At 54.6% G+C, this 21,449-nt stretch overlaps 1 protein-coding gene across 4 annotated transcripts; it reads right to left on the bottom strand.

Annotated features, from left to right (window-relative positions):
- Positions 1-1,589: 1,589 nt before the first annotated feature.
- On the bottom strand, positions 1,590-20,799 carry DEDD (death effector domain containing). 4 transcript variants are annotated; one of them, XM_044449200.1, is made up of 6 exons: positions 20,711-20,799; positions 19,506-19,623; positions 12,954-13,351; positions 9,655-9,762; positions 5,583-5,729; positions 1,590-4,646 (listed from the first exon to the last, which is right to left on the bottom strand). In XM_044449200.1, the coding sequence occupies exons 3-6, from the start codon at positions 13,276-13,278 to the stop codon at positions 4,270-4,272; spliced, it is 957 nt and encodes a 318-aa protein (XP_044305135.1). In that variant the 5' UTR covers positions 13,279-13,351; positions 19,506-19,623; positions 20,711-20,799; the 3' UTR covers positions 1,590-4,269. The 4 variants fall into 4 exon arrangements, with proteins under 4 accessions (XP_044305135.1, XP_044305133.1, XP_044305134.1 ...); XM_044449198.1 differs by having other exon boundaries at positions 19,506-19,568; positions 20,711-20,785; XM_044449199.1 differs by lacking the exon at positions 20,711-20,799 and adding an exon at positions 20,027-20,286.
- Between the last annotated feature and the right edge of the window lie 650 nt (positions 20,800-21,449).

Raw genomic sequence — 21,449 nt, 5'->3', positions numbered from 1 at the left:
ATCCAGGTTTCACTTGGCGAAATGCCTTTCCGGCCCCAAGGACAAAGGCCGCAATCCTCAGCTGCTAAAGTAGAATTTTGCAACTGGCACACACAGTGCAGATGTTTGTCTCCCATTTTTGCATTTTGGGGAGTCACAGGGAGAGGGAAGGGCCCTCGCATCCTGACCTGCACCGCTAAATTTACTCAGCAGATCTCCTGAGGAAGCTTTGCATGCAGTTCAGTCTCGAAACACGTTTTTAAACCAAACAAAAAAGCAAACAGGTGTGAGATCTTGCGGCAGTCCCACTGCAGAATTCCCAGTGCTGGGAGGTTAGATAAACACCCTCTTTACTGGCCTTTCCATGGCTGGTAAAAAAATCACCAGGCAGAACAGTTACTGATGGTGCACACTGGCTTTCAAAGGTTCCCAAACCTGTGTTTCTATAATGCCCTGTTTAATCTTATTTATGGTAAAAAGGGGCCACTGAATAGGATCACCAGCGGCCTAGAGACAAAACCTGGGGCCTTGGCTTGCAAGATTGCTGGCCACCTGTAGGTTCCCTTCCAAAGGCACTCCATGGTTTATGGCAAGTAATCCAAACATACGCATCACAGCAGGCCTGCAGCTGATCCCAAAATGAATCAACATCTTTATTGGATACAAAGAGTTGGAAAAAGGCTTTTCTCTGTCAGTGATGAAGTTCAGAAGCACCAGACTAACTGCCAGTGGGAAACTTGGATCGATTCAGGTGCTTAAACATGTAAATTAACTTGACTAAAAGCCACCAACCTTGAGGAGAAACGGCTTTAGCAGATGACTGCTCCCCACCCCTGGCTTTCCCATCGCTCTCACTGCCGGCCAAAGGCTTCGCCTTTTCGATCAGTCGAATGCAGGGTGCAAGGGCCCTTTGCGGCCTGAGGGGCTGCTTCCCATTTGGAGGAGCTGCCAAGAGGGGTGGGCTGACATACTCAACCTCTCAGCTTGTTCTTAAAGCTCTCATGATCCTAACTGCATTTTAGGAACATTTCAACATTTCTGAATGTGGAAGAAACTTGGCAAAAGCCAGGAAAGTGCCAAAAAATCACAGGTTGTGAAAAGGCAGTGAGGCCCAGCTGGAATCCCAGGTTCTACACACCAACTCAGAACAACTTAACAAGGAAAACTGAATATAGCCTTGAGGCAGCTGAAAAATTAAACCTAATTCAAATGAGGCACAAGCTTTGCCCAAAGGCCGCTTCATCGATGCATGGAGTGTTCTACGTAGCTGGCAGCTTGCCTATTATACACATACATACCTATATAGAAAACCAAACCAAACCAAACCATGAACCATGGAGGGCAACCAGCACAGATCTATGACCTTTCTTTGTAAAGCTGCCACTGGGCTCTAACCCATAAGAGTTTGGTGCCAGAGGAAACCAAGAGGCAGCTGTGTGTGTGTTCTGCCACAGCTGGACGTGGCTACCCATCTGCAAAAAACAGCTGGACAATCTCTGAGGCAGGAAATGCCTTGTGAGCCTAGGCCTCCCCCCAAAATTTGCATCATGTACATTCACCAGCCACAGGCAAACAGAAGCGCAGATTCCACCCAACAGCAGCAGCAACAGTACGAGGCAGAAGATTGTTTTAATCATCATCTTTTCTTTTTTTGAGGAAAACAAAGCTACACTGGGATTATGACCAGTTACACTGGAAGTTCCTTTTTTAAAAAAAATACAGAAGACACAGAATCGTACACAAATTTGTGCCAGAATTGTCTTGAAATAACGGGGCAACGGTGTGTGTGGGGTGCACAAGGGGGTGTGAGGGGTGAGCTTTTGCATACTTTTCCCAGAGATCTGCTGCAGAGCATTACAAGCCATTGGACACTCACACGCCAAGCGGGACGGCCTGACCAGCCGGGCAATGCTTGCCGGGAGCATCTATAGACACCGGGATGATCTATGCCACCACAGCGTCCCGTGACAGAGCCTTCCCCTGACCGGAGCTACTTCTGTCTGCGCACGGGGGGCATCCCCTCTCCCAACCTGGTGCATGCCTTCCAGGGGTGTTAGGCCTACAGCTCTCGCCATCCCTGGCCAGGGAGGCCCATGGGATGCACCGACTGGGGACGGAGGGGCCATGTGTCTGAATGCTCAGGATGCCTGAACGCATGAAGAGAAGGGCAGGCCCAAACCTCTGCAGGGGGCATTTATATATTGTTCAGGCTGTTCAAAAAGCAGGAACCTCCTTTTGCCTTTTATAGAAATTCATGGAAAACAACATACTGGAGGGAGGGAAAGGAAAAAGAAAATGGGTTCCACTGGATGCAGTATGGACACTTATATCCCCTCTGCTGACAAAAAATCTCCCCCGGAAGTGGTGAGGGGGCAAGACTGGGCCCTTGGCGGAGCAGCCACCCCATGCTGGAAAGTGCGGTGGCGTGCCGAGGCCATGCCGTTGCCAAGGCAGGCTCTCGGGAACGGGCTCGCTTCTTAATGCCAGGACAGAAAGACTCTCTCAGGAGAACAGCCCTGAACGCGTTCCCCTTGCCAAAGCACGTGTCGCCTCTGCAGGCTAATGCAGCGTTGGGGGCCCAGGAGACCAGAGGGCACCTCCTGCAGCAGCCGCCTGTGGGTTCCAGCCATGTCGGCACAGGGCCCGGAGGACACCGCTTGGGGAGAAGGCTGTGGCTGTGTGCGGAGAGACCATCTTACCTACGGTTACCAAAACGTAACACTGCATTCTTGCACCTTCCCATGAGTCCCAGGACCGCCCCAGGACACGGCTGCATGGGGCATATTCAGCCAGAAGTTTGTCCCAGCAGCTCAAAAAGTCTGTTACAGTAAGAATGTGAGAGGCAATGGCTGCCACGCACAGCACCACCAGGCGGAGCAAAAGCAAAACTGGGTTTTGTACCTCCCCAAACCTGCCCCTCTGTTTTTTAAAAATATTATTATTTTGCAAAGCCAGCTTTCTACAGGGTGGTTTTTGTTTTGCAGCCATTGTGGGGACCAGCCTAGAAATTAGAGAGCAAGCCCTTGGAAACAGCGGAATCTGAGAATCAAGAGGACCCGACGACGTGGCCAGGAAGTAGAGGCGTTTCTAGGCTGGGCCGTCTTGTCCTTTGGGCTCTGCTTCTGACTGGGCCATCCAGTCGGCACAGTCCAAAGGGCCGCTGCCACCGTAGCGCTCACGCTTCCCCGGGAGACTGGAGGCCGCCTGGGGGTTCCTGCGATCTTGGAGAGGAGAGAGAAGGCTCCAAGGAGCATCCCTTCCTCTGTCGTCTTTGGAGGCAGATGCTCCCTCGACCAGCAGTCGAGGGAAAGGCACAGGCAGTGGATCAGAGGCGGCCCTGGCAGCTCTCTCTCCCCACAGCTCGGCTCAGGCGCTGGAGGGGGAGCAGGAGGTGGCAGCGTGGCTTGGCAGGCTTAAGTGTGCCCCTAGGGGGGAAAACGCGACCCCACACACACACACACACGTACGTGCACTCTCAGCGGAACCATCGAGCGGCAGCGACCGAGGCCAACGCGCCCCTGCGCCCTTCGCGCCCGCCCCTCAGGCGCACCAGCTGAAGGCCCTTCCGCCAGCCCTGCCCATCGCACAGCAGCTCCTCACTCCAACCGGCGTGGCCCAGAGCGGCTTCAAGAACGCTGCCTCGTCGTCGTGGCGGGTGGGGGATCTGCGTTAGGCACAAGCCCGCTCCGCCGTCTCTCCCGAGATGCCAAGCTCCTCGCCCACCGCAAACTCACAGCTTCAGAGCAAAATACTGGCACAAGGTGTTTCCTGCCACAGGAACAGCAACGTTGAAGTTTGCTTTTTTAATAAAAAGGGATAACCATGCCACACCTGTCTAGACCTTTTGGGGCAATAGCGCACTGCAGGACAGCCTAATTTTTGGGAACCGGTAAAAGGGGGAAGAGAGAGAGAGAGCAAAACAAAGAAGTCAACAGCACGAGAGAGAATATGATCAGGAAGGACAACAGGCCTGGGGAGCACTGACCAGGGGCCAGGGCCATGGAGCCGACCCCCTGGGGAAGGGGCCCTGGGTCCACCTTGGTGGCAGCAGCCGCACGGCAGATCCCCCGGAATTTCCCATCTCCTTTTTCAGTTCCCAACGGGGAGAAGAAGAAAAACCAACAGTAGCACTGATCCTCACACGGAAGCAGGTCTTACGGTTACTCAGTATGTGGCAGGAGCTCAAGGTTTCAGTCCTTGGAGACACTAGTTCCTTCCCATTTTTAAAGGAAACAAAAAATTCCTTCACGGGACAGCCAGAGGAGGTGGGAAACCAGCACCCAGCAGGGTTCAAGGTGCCGTCTGGAGCATCAAGTTCCGCAGGAGTTTCTGGCGGCCCACTTCATAATCCTCCTCATCCACGTTGACAAGCAGCTTGATGGCCTCATGGCCGACCGCCTGCTTGAGGGAGTCCGTGATGAAGACCCCCTTCAGGGCCTCCAGCAGTGAGCCGTTGATGTAGTCACGCCAGAAGGCGTCGAGGTACGTGAGCTCTGAGAACTTTATGTCACAGATGATTGATCCCAGGTCCCGGGATTTCAAGATGGTGTTGGCCTGGCTGAAGCGCTCGAACTGGCGCTCCAGGGGGTCCTGCTTGTTGGAGAAGACGTTGCCCTCCAGAGCCGTCTCGTGCTGGCAGTACTCCGCTCGGACTCGGAGGCGAATGTCTGCAGGAAAACGGCAAGACAGCAGGACGCTCGTGTAAGGGCCCGTTCAACTAGCCGAAACCAAGTTTTACACGCACACGTCTTGCAATCTTGGAACCAGGCTTCGGAGACTCTCTTGCGCTTGAGCACTGCGCTCAGGAGAGGAGCTGTCTGGGGGACAGGCGGTCTTGCAGATCAGCTTCCACAAAGCGGGAAGGACGCTGTCAGTGTGGCAGCCCTCAAAAAGGCGGGCCAAGGGCAGGGAAGAGGTGCAGGGAGGAATGGGGGCAGAGGGCCAACGAGCTCAGCAGCCAAGAGAGAGCGAGGCCTGGAAGAAAGGGAGGTGGGCACGGAGGCCTGGAGGAGGCGGCAGCAACAGGAGACGGAGGTCAGCAGAGGTGCAGAGGAGCTCCCATACTGGGAGAAGCTGCACAAAACGGGGAAAGGGCCTCGGGAGGCAGGCCAGGCGTACAGCTTGGCGAAAGGCCACAGGTGGGCCAGGCGGCCAACTCAAGGGGTGCTCCACTGAGGGGATGCTGCCTGTGGGAACTTCCGCTGGGGGACAACACACACCAGGAGGTAGTGGGATCCCCCGTTTCAATTCCACACACGGATGTGAACAACCCCGCCAATTCCTTGGCTGCAGGCCTCTGGCGCTACTAGGTCAGGAGACATTTTCTGATCCGGCAGAGAAGCGGAAGCCACCCGTGATGCTGGGAACGGGCACCCACAGCGCCATCAGAGGAGGACGGAGCAGGGCCTGGGCCGGCAACCCAACGCAGGAGTGGGACAGGCCGCGCCTCCCCGCTCAACATGGCCACTGTTCTTCTGTGATGCTGGGAGACGCATGCTGGGACCGCCAGGGGCTAGTCCAGTACCAGCCCCCGCTCAGGCTGAATCCACCCGGGTTCAGAGGGCCTCGCCATGCCCCGGCGCCCGCCCTGCCAGGAGCCTTACCGCACGTCTGCTTGTCTTTCGGGTCCGGCGTCACAGACTTCCTCCGCTTCTGCTGGTTACTGAGGAAGGCCTTTTTCCTTCCGGTCCGCTTGGTGCAGATCTGGGGCCCTGACGCGGAGCAGCAGACCAGAGGGTGGTGCGGAGGCACTGGGAGACACAAAGGTTGGGGCTAAGAAGCCAAGCGCTTGACTTGCTCATCCAATGAACACGGCAGCACCTCACGAGCAGTGCCAGCAGTGCTCAGAGCCAGGCGGCCGAGCAGCTGCGCCCCGGGCAGCCCCCGACTGCCCCTGAGGCGCTGCCACGCTGGCATCCTGCCTTCCCTCCGGGAGCTCAGGGTGTTTGCACACGGAACGTCCACGCTTGCAGCCCTTCTCCCCCAGGGAGGGCACTTCTGTTTACACCGAGTCAGAGTCTGGAGGGAAAGAAGTGAGATCCTGTGAAGACGACTGTCCCCGGGCTGGCACCACACAGAGGTTTGGCCTCCCGGCACCCACAGCCCCAGCCAGCAATCCGGGCTGATGGAGGGATGTGGTCCAACGCATCAGGCCAGCCGGGGCCGCCTGAACAACACAGATCATTCACAGTATCCCTTACAACTCCAAATTGATTTTGTTAGTTTCTGAAGGCCTTGACAAATCCTGAGGAAGGTGTTACCGATGCAACCCGTATTACAGGGCCTCTGACTGCTCAAAAGCATGTGCTGCTTCACAAGACCACAGCTGGGCTGTCAACTGGGGCCAACAATGCTGACACCTCCCCCTTCACCAGCACACTGAGAACTTGCCCACTTGCCACTCAAAACAAGGCCTGGCACTGCACTCGCTGGATTGGAGCTGGGCTACCTGAAGGTCCACAAACGAGAAGCCAACTCTCTGCTTTCCATTGGTGCTGCCTTCCCTCTTTCTGCTTCCGCTGCTTTGCAAAATCAGCCGCTGTCACGCACAGAGATCGGATGCTCCCACTTGAAGGTGAGGGGAGGGGGGCTAACAATCCAAGGCACCATCGGTGGCAGCACCCTGAAGACAGAGCTCTTCCCCACTCCACCCAGGTAGATGGATTCAGTAACAGTCTACAGGTATTTGGTTGACTTTATTCCATCTATGACTGGCTCCTGATTGGTGGTTTCTAATGATGGCAAATGTGGTATTTTACTGTTTTAAACATTTAGAACTATAAGCCACATTTGACGAGACCTTGCAGTAAAAAGCAGGGGTAGCTGCCCTGTTTATTCTGTCCTCCTTCAAGAACAATAAAGCAATTATGGTGCAGCAAACATCCCAAGAGCCTGGGCAGGAAATTAAACACCCCCCTCCCCAAATTTAGGAGAAACTAATTTTTATAGCACGCTGGAACAAGAGAGAGAATGCTGACTCTGTCACCCAGGGCCAGTAGTTTTATGCATCATTGTACTGGCGTTAACATACTAAATGAAACTGTCTGGGAAGGGGAATTCCGCAAATGAGGGCCTTAGCAGTGGTGCCTGCTCTGGCCCAGTTACGGAACCCTTTTCCCAAAGAAGTCCATGGCACCAACTCTCCCCTCTCTGGGGTACGAGCCAAGACTCCCACTCATCTGGCAGCAAGCGGTCCCGGGGTCGGGGCACCAACCCTCCTTTCAACACCAGCAGCCCCAGTGACCCCCCTGCACAAGCAGTGCGTGTGGGGCCGGGGACACTGGCGGCAGCGCCAACCCTACACATGGGGTCGACTTCAGAAAACATCACTGGGAACGATTCCTCACCCACTGGCAACCCAGTGCCAGGGCTCTGCAGCGCTGCAGGACCACGCCGCTTAAGGTCTAACTTCGGGGGTCTGGAGCCCAGGGCCATCAGGAGGCTGACGACACACAGCTCAGTCTCCCCCCGACATCTGCACCAAGGAGAAGCTGTGCGAGTCCCGGATCAGCACCTGGACTGGGCGCTGGGCTGGATGCGGCCAACGAACTGGAGCAGAACCCTGGCAAGACAGAAGCCCTGGGGGGGGCGAGCAGGTCCCGAGTCCACAGGGAAGGCTCACTGCCCGCTCTGGATGAGGCTGTCCTCCCCCCGAGAGCAGGTGCATAGCCTAGAGGCAAGCCAGATCCCTTGGTGCTGCAGGAAGCCCAAGCGACCCCAGAGCTCACAGGGCCTTTAGCCAGCCTCATCCCTCTCCTGGCCAGGGGAGGCTTGGCCACAGCACGCGCCCTAGGAACTCTGAGGCTGGACTACTGCAAGGCGCTCTGCGTGGGGCTGCCCTTAAAGGTGGTCCAGTGGTTGCCGCCAGCACCGAAGGCAGAGCCGGCTGTTCCGAGGGGCTGCCCTTTCTCTGTGCGCAACTCCTTTGCTGGCAAACTCCACAGGCTGCCTATCCACTACCGGGCCAGGTTTAAGGCTTTGGTGCTCATGTATCAAGCCCTCAAGGACCTGGGACCAAGATACCTGAGAGCGCACTTGCTTCCTTACCAACCCGCCCTGTCACTGAGGTCATCGGATGAGGCGCTCCTGGTGGGTCTGCATGGATCTATGGCCTGGCTGGAATCCACCCAGAGTAGAGCCTTCAGTGTGGTGGCCCCCTTTCTGTGGAACTCCCTGCCTCTGGAGGTCAGGCAGGCACCTGCTAAAGACATTTTCATTTCAACAAGCCTCCCCAGCTGACCAGCCACAGCTCTACTGGCATTCTGGTTGTTAAAGACAAGATCCTTTTATCTTTCCCTGTTCACTACTCTAGTCTCTCTCATGATATGGAACCATACAGAAATGCTGTGAATGAAGAAATGCAACAGTGTTTTTAATGGGTCCTCTGATTTCTTATTGCTGACTGGCAAAATTGGGCCTTTCTGTAAGTACACGGTTCTATTACATTATGTTATTATATTGTAATTGTAATGTATTTTTGTATGCGCAAAATTCTTTTACATTATATTGTACTGTAATTTTAAATTTTTCATCTTTGTAAACTGCCTAGAGAGCTTTTCCTATTCAGCTGTACAGAAAAGCAATACAGGAACCGAAAAGGATCTGATCCAGCTCCATTTGGGGAAGGAACTCCGGCCCATGTAGGCAAAGTGGCAACCGCTACTCCATGCTAGTCCAGCCCTTTGCCTTCGTGGCTGGGCCAGCTCTCTGCTCTGCCACAAAACCTGTGGAGCGGCCATCTTGGCCTAAGCCCCCAGTGATGATAAAAACAAGAGGGGTGTGGAAGGGACAGACTCGCTGGTTTGCATGTAACACCAAGCCATCGTATGAATTGGTGGGTTCTGGGTTGCTGTGATGTGTGAATTTAAAAAATGGTACACTAAGAAACCATGAACAATCCACAACCCAATCTTGTTGTGAACCCAGAACTTGCCAGGTGGTGGGAAAGAGCAGCCTCACACAGGTCGATGCCATACTGCCTACAAGACATGTGGGACACAGGCAAAGGAAGGAACAACCAACCAGCCCAGGGACTGCGAGAACAAGATGTGGCGTGTTTGATCATTTGCCAGACAAACCCGGGAACAGCAACAAACCACCGATCACATAAACCACAGGTTGCCCTTTTGTGTGAACGGGACCATTATTTTGAGCTCCCTGGAGAAAGGGCAGGATAAAACTTAAGCAGTGAGCAGTAAATGTACCACTCAGCCCTTGTATTTTGGAACCTAAATTTGACAAAATTCTGTGACAGTACAACCAGGAATAGCGAAGATCCTTACTGGTCACCAGAAACCCACCTCCCATTTCATTTCAGAACCTTCGACAGCCAAGTCTTTGCTCTCTAAGCCATTTTCTGCCTTCATGAAGACTAGAAGCTTGCCAAAAACAAAGTTACTGGAAGCACCACAGGCATGCCGTTAGGGCTAAAACAGGCTACATGGATGGGAAAAACCCTTCCTGTCTTCACCCGGAGTTCTGGTTCTGGATGGGATACAGGAATCAGGCTTCTAAACCAGGCTGTCCCTGTGGCCAGTGCACCAAAGCAATCCAAAACGTACTTTTCCCTTTACAGCAAAAACGCTAGGAAAAAATGCAGGGGGCAGGAACATGCTAAGACGGGGAGCGAGCCAGCTTAGCAAAGGAGCTCCCAGCGGCCCACCCATGAAGTCTCACCAGCTTTGTGTTGATGGGCAGGAACGTGCTCGGTGCTGCGGTGGGATCGCGGCGTCACGTACCGAATGGAGGTCTCTTCTAGGTATTTGTCTACGAGGTCTGGGCACACTGCAAAAGAAAGGAGGCAGGCCAGGTAGAGGGCTGGGCATGCACACTCGAAGGGGAGGACAGACTTAGGGTCAAAGCTGGCCTGCAAAGGTCAAAAGGAGGATTTAAAAGGCTGTGTGTGGGCAGGCGGAGAAAAAATAATCCACACCACCTCAGCCAAGATGCCATTTTGAAACTTGTGAGAGGAACGAACTGGAAGTAGTCGCCAACTTAAAAACGCTTTTTAAAAATTAAACACGAGGGTGGGCTGGAGCGGCAGCTTCAGGTCAGATCGGAAGGCCAGGAATTAACTCAGGCAGGCAGCCCAGTTACCACCCTGCGTTTTGGACTTCTATTTCCATATTCCTTGACTACTGGCCATGCTGCCTGGGGATGCTGGGATTTCCAGTCCAAAATTTCTGGAGGGCACCTAATTGCCTACCCCTGGCTTAAACTGGGAAAAACATGGCAAGTGGCGACAAAGAGCGATGGTCATGGGCACTGGGGACCTCAGGGCGGGAGCACGACGGCGTGGCCTGGAAGCTGCAGCCAGTGCGGGGGCAGCGACCCGGCTGTAGTTGGGGCTCCCCTTTGCTGAGGGCGGCTCCCTGCGCTGGCTGCCCCTTCTCTTCCCTGCTGGGCTGGGCTGGGCTGGGCTGAGGGCTCTGCTACTGGAGTATAAAGCCCTGAACAGCCTGGGTTCGGGACATGGGCGAGGGCGCCTCTTCTTTCTTCAGCCTGCCAGTCACAGGTCCTGCATGGGCCGCGATCTGCTTGACATCCGCCTGGAGCAGGGCTTTGAACGACTGGCTCGACCGCTGGTGGCACCAGGCACACACGCACCCTGCTTTGTTTTCAACATCTGCCGAAGGCATTTTTATTTAAATAACCTTTTCCTGAATGACCAGTCATAGTTTTATGGACTTAACTTGATTTCAAATTATGTTTTTTTTTTTAAAAAATCCTTAACACAACTTGTGTTCACTGCTTGGAAATCTTTCTTGGAAATCTTTCTTAGTTGTAGTTTAGACATTTCTAAGCATGGAAGTTCAAATAGCCATATATGGCCACGTGCCAGGAGCCAAGGGTGGGGGCCAATCACCCCCTTCACTCCTTGCTCAGGAGTTTCCCAAAAGTACTGGCTGGCCCACTGTTCAGGTGACTGGCAGGTATTTGCCTGTGACCAAATACGGCAAAACACCAGTGTCTAGATGATCTTTAAAAACAAGGCAGGGTGAATTATAGAGGAAATCCACAACCCTGGGGGATTTAGCGAGACTCCTGTAGACTGTCACAAAATGGTGACCATGGGGAACACTGGCCTTTCACGAAAAGACTGCCATTGGGGGCACCACAGGTCACAAAACAGTCATTGTACAAAAACCAAATGGGTGAGGTGGGAAGAGAAGTGACTCGCTCAGATGGGGCAGGGTCTGTGTGCCAGTACCAGGGGTCGGCAACCTTTAACACTCAAAGAACCATTTGGACCCATTTCCCACACACAAAAAAACACTGGGAGCCGCAAAACCCTTTTGACATCTAAAATGAAGATAACACTGCATATATCGGTTTTTACCTTAATGCTATGTATATCTTCATTAAGATTTAGCTGCAGCTCTTGTTCAGTCACTAAAAACTGTCATTTTTAATCTTACATTATAAACTAGTAGGACTCCTTTCATATATTTTGAATAGGAGAACAGCTTCCTGAAGAGTCAAAGCTGGTGCTAAAGGGCTGCATGCATTAAACAGCAAACCCCACAAGTTCATCAGCAGTAAAAGCAAATGAATCTACCCACGTATCATTAAACGTTTGGTTTTCTTCAGAAACTTTTCTTTTCTTCGATTATTCCATGGTTGGCCTACCGGGGAAAGTTGCAGATATAGGTGCGTTTAGTGACTGACTGGCAGATAAACAGCCAAGTGCTGTGAATTGTGACAGGTCCCAAGCGCAGCTTTTATCATTCAGAGGAAGGAGATTACATTTGGACAAAGAGAAACTTTTCGTGTAACATGAGAGCCTGCAGGAAGCTTGTTCCACTCTTTCCCTGCAGTGTCGCAATTTACTTAACCTGCTAGCGCAGCGCTCCTGAGTGGATGCCTCATCATCACCTATTGGTATTTTGTAACTCGGAGTCTCGGTTGCAGATCGGCGGCTGTGAGGCGTATTTTGAGCGACGGAGCCGCAGCAGAGGGATGCAAGAGCCACGTGCGGCTCCGGAGCCGCGGGTTGCCGACCCCTGGCCTAGACACAAAGCCACTCTCCTGAACTCAAGTAAAGATGGTGTATGAGAGCAGATCATCATTTGGCAGCAAACCAGCTTCCTTGGTAGGAACAATTAACTGGAAAAGCGCTGAGGGGCACAAAGGACAGTGGGCAGCGGGACAGGCTTGGGGGGCACCATGTGGGAGAGCCCAGCAGGACATCGTTTCCTAGCAAGGGCAGCTGGCCTGGAGACTTGCGGCAGCAAATGCCCCGCACTGCGACGCTGTTCCTGCCGGCGACCCGCTGCGGCAGCAAGGTCCTCCGAGCCTGAGCAGGGGCAGCTGTCCGTGCCCCGGGGGAGGGGGAGAGCCAGCTTGCAGCCCCCGCTCAGCCATGAGGCACAGGGGCAGCAGATGGCCAGCCATGCAGCCCGTCTGGGCTTGCCTCCTAGGGGCGGAATAGCAAGGAAGCGGGAAGGAGAGCTCTGTGGCGGAGGAGAGAGAACGGGCCAGGAAAGAAACGGGTTCCCACCACTGCGTCAACGAAACACACGAAACACCCTTTCTTTCATCAGCCATAGCAACACACGCGCTGGTCATCGTGTGCTTCGTTTGAGAAATACCAAGGCCCTGGGCCCTCCCCAGGCAGATGCACCTGCAACTCCGGCACCTCCTCCTGTGGGGGAACCAGGCTGGGCAAGGCCGGCAAGCTGAATGCCCAGGCACAGGCTGCCAGCACCAGGCCCGGAGGGAAGCTGGGGCGGGCCTGGCCCAGCACGCAAGAGGCGTGCGCAGACGCGTCTACCGCCGCGGAGCAGCCAGGGAGCTGAAGGGCCGGGCAGCGTGCACCAAGCGCCAGCAGGAGGAGGCCGTGCTCGCACTCTGCCCGTGACCCCCGGGCCCTTTCAGGGCTCCTGCGCCTCCAGGCAAGGCACGCCTCGTCACACAGCTGGAGCAACGAAGCGAGCGCAGAGCGCACTGGGGGGGCCAGGCCAACAGCGACATACCAGCCTTCCTCCTCTTCAAAGTGACGTAGGGCAGCAAGTCGTGCCGGGTGATGATTCGCAGCAGCTGCAGCACCTGGCGGAAGTTGGTCTCGTCGCAGCGGCCCTGCCGCTCCAGCGCCAGCAGGAAGTCCCGGCCACTGCGGATCATGCCCCGTTCGTAGTCGTCGATGACGTCCACAAAGAGGAAAGACAGTACCCGGACGTCACGGTGGGTCAGGTGGGTGCCCACGATGTCGAACATGCGGTGCAAGCTGTAGAGGCCATGCTCCTGGTCTCCCTCCTCTTCCGGCCACGCCTGCGCGCAGCTCCGCTTCAAGGCATTCATCCTGCGTGACCGACAGGCCTTTGGGGCCACGTGGTTTTCACAGGAATTGCGGAAGACACCTGAAACTGGGACACTGGAAGGGACAAAGACAAGGTCTGTTCAAAACTCTGTACACCGCAAGCTTGCTCGTGAGAGGAAGAGGAGAAGCAGCAGAACTGTTTTACAAGACAGACCCCCCGCTGCCACCAGGCCATCGATGGCAGAGGTGCTGCTTCACCCTCTTCGACTCATAGCTACAGATGTGAGGAGAGCTATTTTCCCCCCTTGCCTTCCAAATGTAGTGTTTGCGGTGGTCTCGACGGAACCCTGTACAAGCCTCCACGGTCACCAGTCTCTTGGGGATGCTAAACCCCAGGCCTGCAGCAGCTGTGAAGCCAAGCTTTTGTTCTTGTACACCTAATACGGTCCAGCACATTTGGAAGGCACCATGCTGGGGAAAGCTGACCTAGACTGAGAGATGGTCCCAAGCCAGCACAGTGAGGTACAGAGATCAGCACAGCAGACTTGCAAACAACATTCTGGGAAATTTTTTAAAACGAAACATTATATGGCGCCGTTAGAAGGGCCTGACGTTGATGGCATCCACAACGGAGAGAGGCCGTGTTTTGCCTCTGAAAGTGGCATTAACAGCTGTGAGAAAATGCTGTGAACATGGCAAGCACAGCGGCACGTGTCCAGTGCAGCCACAATCTCTTCACGCAAAAAGGCCATAAAAGGCTTTCTCTGAGCCCAAGCTTAGCTATCTGCTTTCACCTGCGGGGAAGCAGGAATCTATCTCCACTCACAGGAGTTAGTGCTCTCTTTCCGGCAGGGGTGGGGCTGGGAGAGCTGTGCATGGGACATATGGTGCCCGAGGAAACACTCCAGGGTCCCCAGACCAGGCCCTGGGGGCTCTTCCCGCGGCATCTGGGAAGGAGCCCCTTTGCAGGTGCTGCAGACCCGTATCTTCTTTTGGTATGCAAATATGGATTTGTATGAACTGCATGCGACTGCCTAGACATTACACATCAACTTCAACAAAAGTGGACCAACTGTCCAGACAAGTATCCATGTGAAGGGGGTGTCTGTAAGTCACTTTATAACAGAAGCTGTTATAAGCATCTGCTGAGCTAAAGGAGATGAGCATTCAATGTTCCAGTTTGTAGAATCATTCTTCTATCTGTCAGAAGGGCACAGAGAACCACTTCCTCTTCCACTTGTTAATTTCCTTGAGGTAGGGCATTCATTTAGAAGAGCACGGACACCAGGGAATATGAAAGACTGTTCCAGCACAACACGGCTTTGTGGAACAACCTCCTCCTGACAGCTGCATTTTGCCAAAAGGAATGACTGGAAGAAGCCTGAACTGCACCGTGGCAGCCGCAACGAGCTGAACTAAGCAGTCCCTCCCCCAGGCACTGCTGCAGCCTCCACAAGCCATGAAAACAGCTTCCTGCTGATTAGGACGCCACCTAAACTCTACAGATGTGACACCAAAGTGACAAGTCACCGAGTCGTGGTGCCCACAAGTTTCCCAAAGGCCCAAAACAGCTGGGGACCCTTGAAACATGTGCGGACACGCAGAGTGTCTAAACTGGGGGATAATCCACTGCCGAGTTCTGCAAACTTTACTGAAACAAGAGATGCAAACAAGAGGCCTTCTGTTGTGTGGAATGTGTGAAAATCCCCTTCTACACCCCTCCCCACCTCAACTGGAAGATTGCAAGGAAGGTCTGCTGCGTTTAAAGGGAAGCAATCAGCCTGCCTTGGGGGCATGGCCCCTGGCACCAGGCCCATCTCCTTCCAAATCCTTTTGTACTTTACCTTCCACACATCAAAATCTCAAATTATCTCCACGTGTGCATGCGCACTTACATGCGCGCGTGCGCGCACGCTCTCTCTCTCTCACACACACACACACACACACACACTGATCCAACAAGGCTGCTGACCTAGTTCATGGCTTTCCCTATCTCCTTTATAAGCACTGGCAGAATACGGGAGTCTAGACTCTGGAAGGCTCCTGTTCCGAATCTTCAGGACCAGTGACCGGGAGGCAGAACCACCCACAGCATCTCTTCAGAGCTACGAGCACCCACAGCCTCCTTGACATGCAGCATGTCTTACCCAGAGGCTTCCGTGTCCACAACACCAGGAGCCTTCTGGTGTATCAGGTCTGCCAGAGAGCTGAAATCTTCACCCTTCTGACTGGCATGCCCCCCGTTCCATTTCGCAGCCCTAAAAAGCACAAAGAGGCTTCCCGCTAACAGGCTAGTTCTCCAGCGGGTGAAGCCGCTGGGCTTTCACCTCCGTCCCTCCGGGCTGCCAGATGCCTCCTCCTTGGCCCTGAGGACGCTGCGTGTGACAACCCTCAGCAGCCACAGCCTGGGAAGCACTTTGCCCCCAGGAGTTAGCGCAGATTAGCAGGCTTTAGCAGGCCGGCGCAAGGGTCAGGCTAGCGGGTGGAGGACTGTCAGTTCTGGCCCAGCAACCGCCACAGTGCCCATATTGTTCACCTGCAGTTTGGGAGAAGAGCGGAAGGGGATCCCACCTTCTGGCACAAATTCATAGGAACGTGGCCTCCGTGGCTCATTTGCCTGCTAGGTGGCAGACCCATTTCTGAAGGTGAAACACAACGAGACCCCTTCACGTCCTGCCACTCTCACAGACGTTGTCGGAGTAAAATGTTCGGTAACAAATAACTCTGTTTAATTATTTTTTCCTATTGGAAGATAATGCTGTTCAAAGCGGGCTACCCACACGGACGACCTGCCACCCATTTTTAAAATTTGTGCACAACCAAAACAGCTTTGGCCACTGGGTGGCACAGAAATGTGTAAAACAACAGTGAGCACAAGCAAGTGACTGGTGGGCCTGCAGGCAGGGAGCAGGCCTGCCCGGTCCGGCTGAGCGGCCGCCCGCCCTCGCTTGGCTCGCTGAGCAGCGGGCCCCGGGCAGCGTCCATCTGTGTGAACACAGGGCCACGTGCAGGGGGTAGCATTACGTGCACCTTGGGCACAGACGTGAAAACCATCACACGCCAAGCGTCTTCGCAACACACAGCTTCCAAAGGCAACACCCTGCTCTGCTTTTCAAACCGTGGAGTGTGAGATGCTCAGTTCACAAACCGTGCGAAGTCACAGACAATGTGGTGGCGAAAAGTTCTGAAGCACAATCTAAGAAGCAAATGCAGGAAGAAAATCTAGAGGTATTTCCTTGGAGTTTTAGTTGTGGTGCACATTTGCACCCCAGTGTGCCAGAGGATAAACTTATGAGGGGGTTAGGGGAGAGAAGAAAAGGCACATTTCAGAAGTTTAAACTATAATGTGGTCAAGCAGACGACGACATTTGTTCCCTTATAATGTAAGGAAGGGACAACTGTAAACATTACAAGGAGGTTTAGCTAAGTTAAATGTACGGAGAAAAGTGCTTGCCGGGGATGCACGCAGCCACGCGACTGGCCAGAAAGCTCCTGCCGTGCAAGCAGGCCGCTCCACTGAAAAGATCTCGGGAGGGGAGGGGAGGGGAGGGGAGGGGAGGGGAGGCACCGCCCGAGCATGGCAGAGTCAACAGTGTTGGGCCAGCTCAGCCAGCGGCCACCAGGCACGCCTCACGTCCTCCCTCCCTAGCAGTGCGCGCTGCAGGCCAGGACAAGCCGGGGGGCACAGCCATTTCAGGGCCAGACGAGGTCCGATGAGGTTCCAGCCCTCACTTGGCGATGGAGAATGCGGGGTGGCTCTGGGCCAGCCACTGGTTCGCCACTTCGCCTACCCCACAGTGTGGTCGTGAGGCTAAAACGGAGAGAAAGAGGAATGTGCTAGTGCTCCTTGCCAGAAAAGAGGAGATAAATGCAGGAACCAAGTAAACGCAGTCTGCCTCTGAGCACGTGCGAACTGCTGCAGGAAGGCTGGTCAGCCAAACAGAGTGGAAACTGAGCACTGCAAGCAAGCCCAAGCCGGGTGAATCCAGGCTGGCCCCTTCACATCTCTTTCAACTCTGCTGCACAGGCAGTCCCCAAGTGACGAACATCCGAGTTATAAACAACTCACACTTATGAACAAACTGCCACACAGCCTCTTAATTTTGAAAAAATACTACAGAAAATCATCACCACCACTGTGAGGGGGAGGCCTCCAAAGAATCACCGTATGGAGAGAAGCAGCCACAGGGAGAGGGTGGCCTCCCGAGCAGCGTGCCTTCCTGCCCCACCCACCAGGAGGGGGAAGTGCCTCTGGCATTTCCTGGCTGCAAAGAGCAGGCACCGTTGGGTGGGGTGGGGCCTACAAATATCTGTGCTTTCTCCACTTTCACAGGACTCCTACACCCCCATCCCCGGGAATGTGGAAGGCCCACTATACGTGATCTGACTTGCATACACATTCGACTTAAAGACCAACTTCCATTTCCTCAGCAATGGAACCCGTTCAAAACCCGGGGACTGCCTGCACCAGCTCAGCTCTGAGCGAAGCATCTGTTCATGCTCAGCTAGCTGTTGCCCTCCTCTGAGCCGCGGTGAAAAACATGATTAAGGAATCTGCAGCCCTTCTCCTTGCCCCCAGACACACACCCGTGGTGAGGAACGACGTGCATCCCCGAGTCCCGCATCACTTCCGTTAGCTTTCCTCTGCAGCTAAAGGTGCTTGTCTTGATTTTAAACATTTCAAGAAGGGAACATGGGGGATGGTGAGCTGTCCTTCTGCTTGCTAGGTAGCCAAGAAAACAGCAAGGTAACACTGGGACATTTTCTAATGGGATATTTCCTAATGTTGACACCACCTTTTGCTAGTCAAGCCACAAATGCACTTCCAGGTTCCTGCTCTCAGCCACTGCCTCCCTGGCAGAAGCAGTTCTCCAGGCAGCTTGTCCATGCAGTGGTTGAACTGCCAAAGAGCAGCAGTGTGCTCGCCACAGCAAGCAAAATGCAGAAGCTTGAACACTAGCTATATTTTCTACCCCCCTTTTCAAGCACTTTCCTGCGAGCTCTTCCATTCCTGAAAAGCTTCAATCGTCCATATGAAAACACAACAGGGCATCCCTTTAGTGTTAATTTATTATGTTCTATTGTATTTCAATGTATTTTATTGGGTTGTAAGCCGCCCCAAGGCTTCGGCAAGGGACGGCATAGAAATGTTATAACAACAACAACAACAATCCCAAGAGCTCAAGAATGGGTAAGATGAAGGAACCAAGACTGTGAGCCAGGAGGGTCAAATCTCACCTTATGCAGACACGCTAAGCCTACACGCACTGACCAAATATGGAGGGACTGAAATGTCTATGAAAACCAAGCAGAGACAGAGTAAACCAGCTTAGGGCCATGTCTGAAGCGATCTCAGGCCAGTGACTACCCCTCTGCCTCAGCCTAACCCTAACTCTCTCTCCACCTGCAGTTCCGTGGATACTGACTTGCCTTGCACAGTGCTAGAAGAATGCACGTGAAACGATGGCCGCCCGGTTCACGCTTTGGCCACTGCACCAGCAGCCTCACCCAGGCCACTGCCGGGGGAGACCAAGCAGCAGCTTTCCAAGGTGCCCTTTCCCTGCCCTACTTTCTGAAGCCCTTCCTGCTGGGGACACCAGAGACTTTCTGCATCCACGCCAAGATACTCTGCCACTGTGCTAGAGACCTGCACAATTCTTCTTGTCAAGATTCACAGCAGTCCCGGACCCCACATGAACCCCATGAAGCACAATGGGTGACTCTGGGCCAATCACTGGCTCTCACCCTGACTCACTGCACAAGGTTGTTGTGAGGACAGAATTGAGAGGAAGAGGATTTTGTAGGACTCCTTGAGTCCCTTGAAAGGAAAAAAGGCGGGATATAACTATAACAAATAGATATGCAGATCAGAGGCTGAAGCAGCGGGGGCAGAGAATGCTAACAAGCCACAACTCATAACTGAGCTGACACTTGACTCTGTTCTGTTTTGAAAAATCACATGCAAGCACACCATTAGAATTCTCTGTAGGGTTCACCAAGAAGCAATAAGGAAACCACGGCTCTGTTTCACTTATCCCAAACAAGCTTCCTCACCCTTTTTATGAGTCTTGTTACAGTGGGAAGTTTTACCCTTTCCAGCCACCCTTTCCTTGAGAGCTCCAACAACTTGTTCAAGTGCCACACACAAAAAGGGCAGGGCAGCCACTGCCTTGCTCTACTTATGTTATTAAGCATCACAAAGGGCGACATAAAGGAATGAACCACCAAAGAGTTTGGCAAGGTTAAAATACAACAAAGGTTTACTCACCCTATGTCTTTTCTCCCTGAAGTTGTGTCTCTGCCACGTTTAGATCCAATCCTGCGCAGCTGGCTGGGCACCAAAGGTCAAAAGTGAACATACGAAGTCCCTAGTCCACTTTACCTCACTTTTTAAATAAAAAAAATGAAAAGAGCAAAAAAAAAAATCTTGGCAAATAGACTTTATATATGGCTTAGGGGGGAAATAGAACTTTTATTCCGAAGCTAGATTGTCAAGGTATGATTCTACTGCGACACATTTTCAGAACAGCTGTCCTCTCAGCCCCTGGCCAGACAAGAAACCCTCACAAATGCGGGGTGGGGGGGAGCCAGGAACTGCCTCGAGGGAACTTTTAACTTTTCTCCTTCTCTATCTTTAACAAGAGGCCAGCTTTCTTGGCATCCCGCTCTGATACTTGCAAAGATCTTGACATCCCAATCTGAAGATGGGAAAACTGGCAGCCAAGTACTTGAAAAAGCAAACTTTATCGGCATTGAGAGCAAGCCTGAAGGAATGTTTTGGAGGCCTACCAGATCCTGGGCTTTCTTCCGGGCCGGCTTCAGCATCCGGAAGGAGGGCGCTCTCGCCCTCTCCCCAAAAGCAGCAGAAAGCGGCTCAGACCTCGAGAGCAGGCAGTACCCCGGAAAGGCGAGGCTAGGCCGCCCGACGGAGGGGCCGCCCGGGGCGGGCGATGGCCCCCTCCCGGGCTTTCCCGGCCTGCCTGCATCCACCACAGGACCGCGCCTTGCCGGTCATTCCTGAACGGACAGCCCGTGCCTCCACGCTGCCCCGGGAGGCAGCCGACTCCGCTGGGCCTGCCAAGCCCGTCCGGCCGCTTCGCCTCCCCGCTCGCCCTCGGGCCCGGGGGGCGCCGGCAGGCCCGGTCCGCCGCCCGCGGCGAGGAGCCGGCGTGGGCCGGGCCCTCCTCCCCGAGCATGTCCCGGGCGCGGGCGGCGGCGGCGGGGCTCTGCGACCCTGCGCAGCCCCGCCGGGAGAGGGGCCGACAAGAGGGCCCCGGGACGCGTCCCCCGGCCGCCCCCGCCAGGGGGAGGGGCGGACTTCCTGCGGGCAACTTTTTAGGGGCGGCGCCTCCCCTCCCCTCCCCCTCCCCCTAGGAATGCGCCTTCCCCGCGGCCGGGCAGGGGCCGCCGCCTCCCCGCTCGTACAGGCTCCTGCCCCCGCCTCGCCCACCCCCCGCCGGCGCGCGCGCTCACTCGCCGCTCCGGGCCGCCATGCCGGGCCATCCGCGCCGCTCCGGGGACGACCGAGCTGGGCCGCGGCTAGAGCAAGACGCACATCCGGGCACCCGGCACCTCCCTCCGGCGGAGGCGGGGCCCGCTTCCGGCACCCGCAAGCGGCTTCCTGCCTGGCGCTTCGACGCCGCCGGCGCCATCTTTCGTGAGGGAAGCATGAGGCTAGAAGGCGGCGCCCGCTAGGTGGCGGCCGCGGCCGCCGCGGCCATCTTTGCTACGGGCGTACAGCCGGCTTCTCCTCAGCCCCCTTCGGTAGAGGGAGCCGGGCGTCCTCTGTTGGCAGCGCAGGGCGGTGGGAGGCGGAGTGGCCTTCTTCCAGCAGGCTGAGGGCCTTTCTCCGGGAGATAAAGGGTAGGTGTGTCTCTGAGCACGTGCAGAGCAGTACAGCAGGCATGCTTGACTGCCAGTGCCACTCTCCTTGTTCAAAAGGAAGAAGCCATTAGGAAAATGCCCCCACTATGTCAGAGGACAGCAGGAGAGTGTTGGTAGTCCTTCTAGTCTATACAAAGGTGCACTTGCCCCCCCCCCCCCCCCCCCCCCGGAGATTAATTCCTATAAGCCCCAGGAAGGGCACTGAAGACAGAACAGTCTGACGGGAATCTGTCACACCAGGTATTCTGGGGGAGTAATACACCTCAAAAGGAGGCCCTTACCTACCAGATTGCTGCACAAGGTTTGGGACATTTTGCTGGGGTAAACC

The sequence above is a fragment of the Varanus komodoensis genome, unplaced genomic scaffold (assembly GCF_004798865.1).
Source record: "Varanus komodoensis strain SLA01 unplaced genomic scaffold, ASM479886v1 scaffold57, whole genome shotgun sequence".
NCBI lineage: Eukaryota > Metazoa > Chordata > Lepidosauria > Squamata > Varanidae > Varanus > Varanus komodoensis.
Note: the sequence above shows the minus strand (reverse complement) of the source record. Positions and strands in the feature narration are given on the sequence as shown.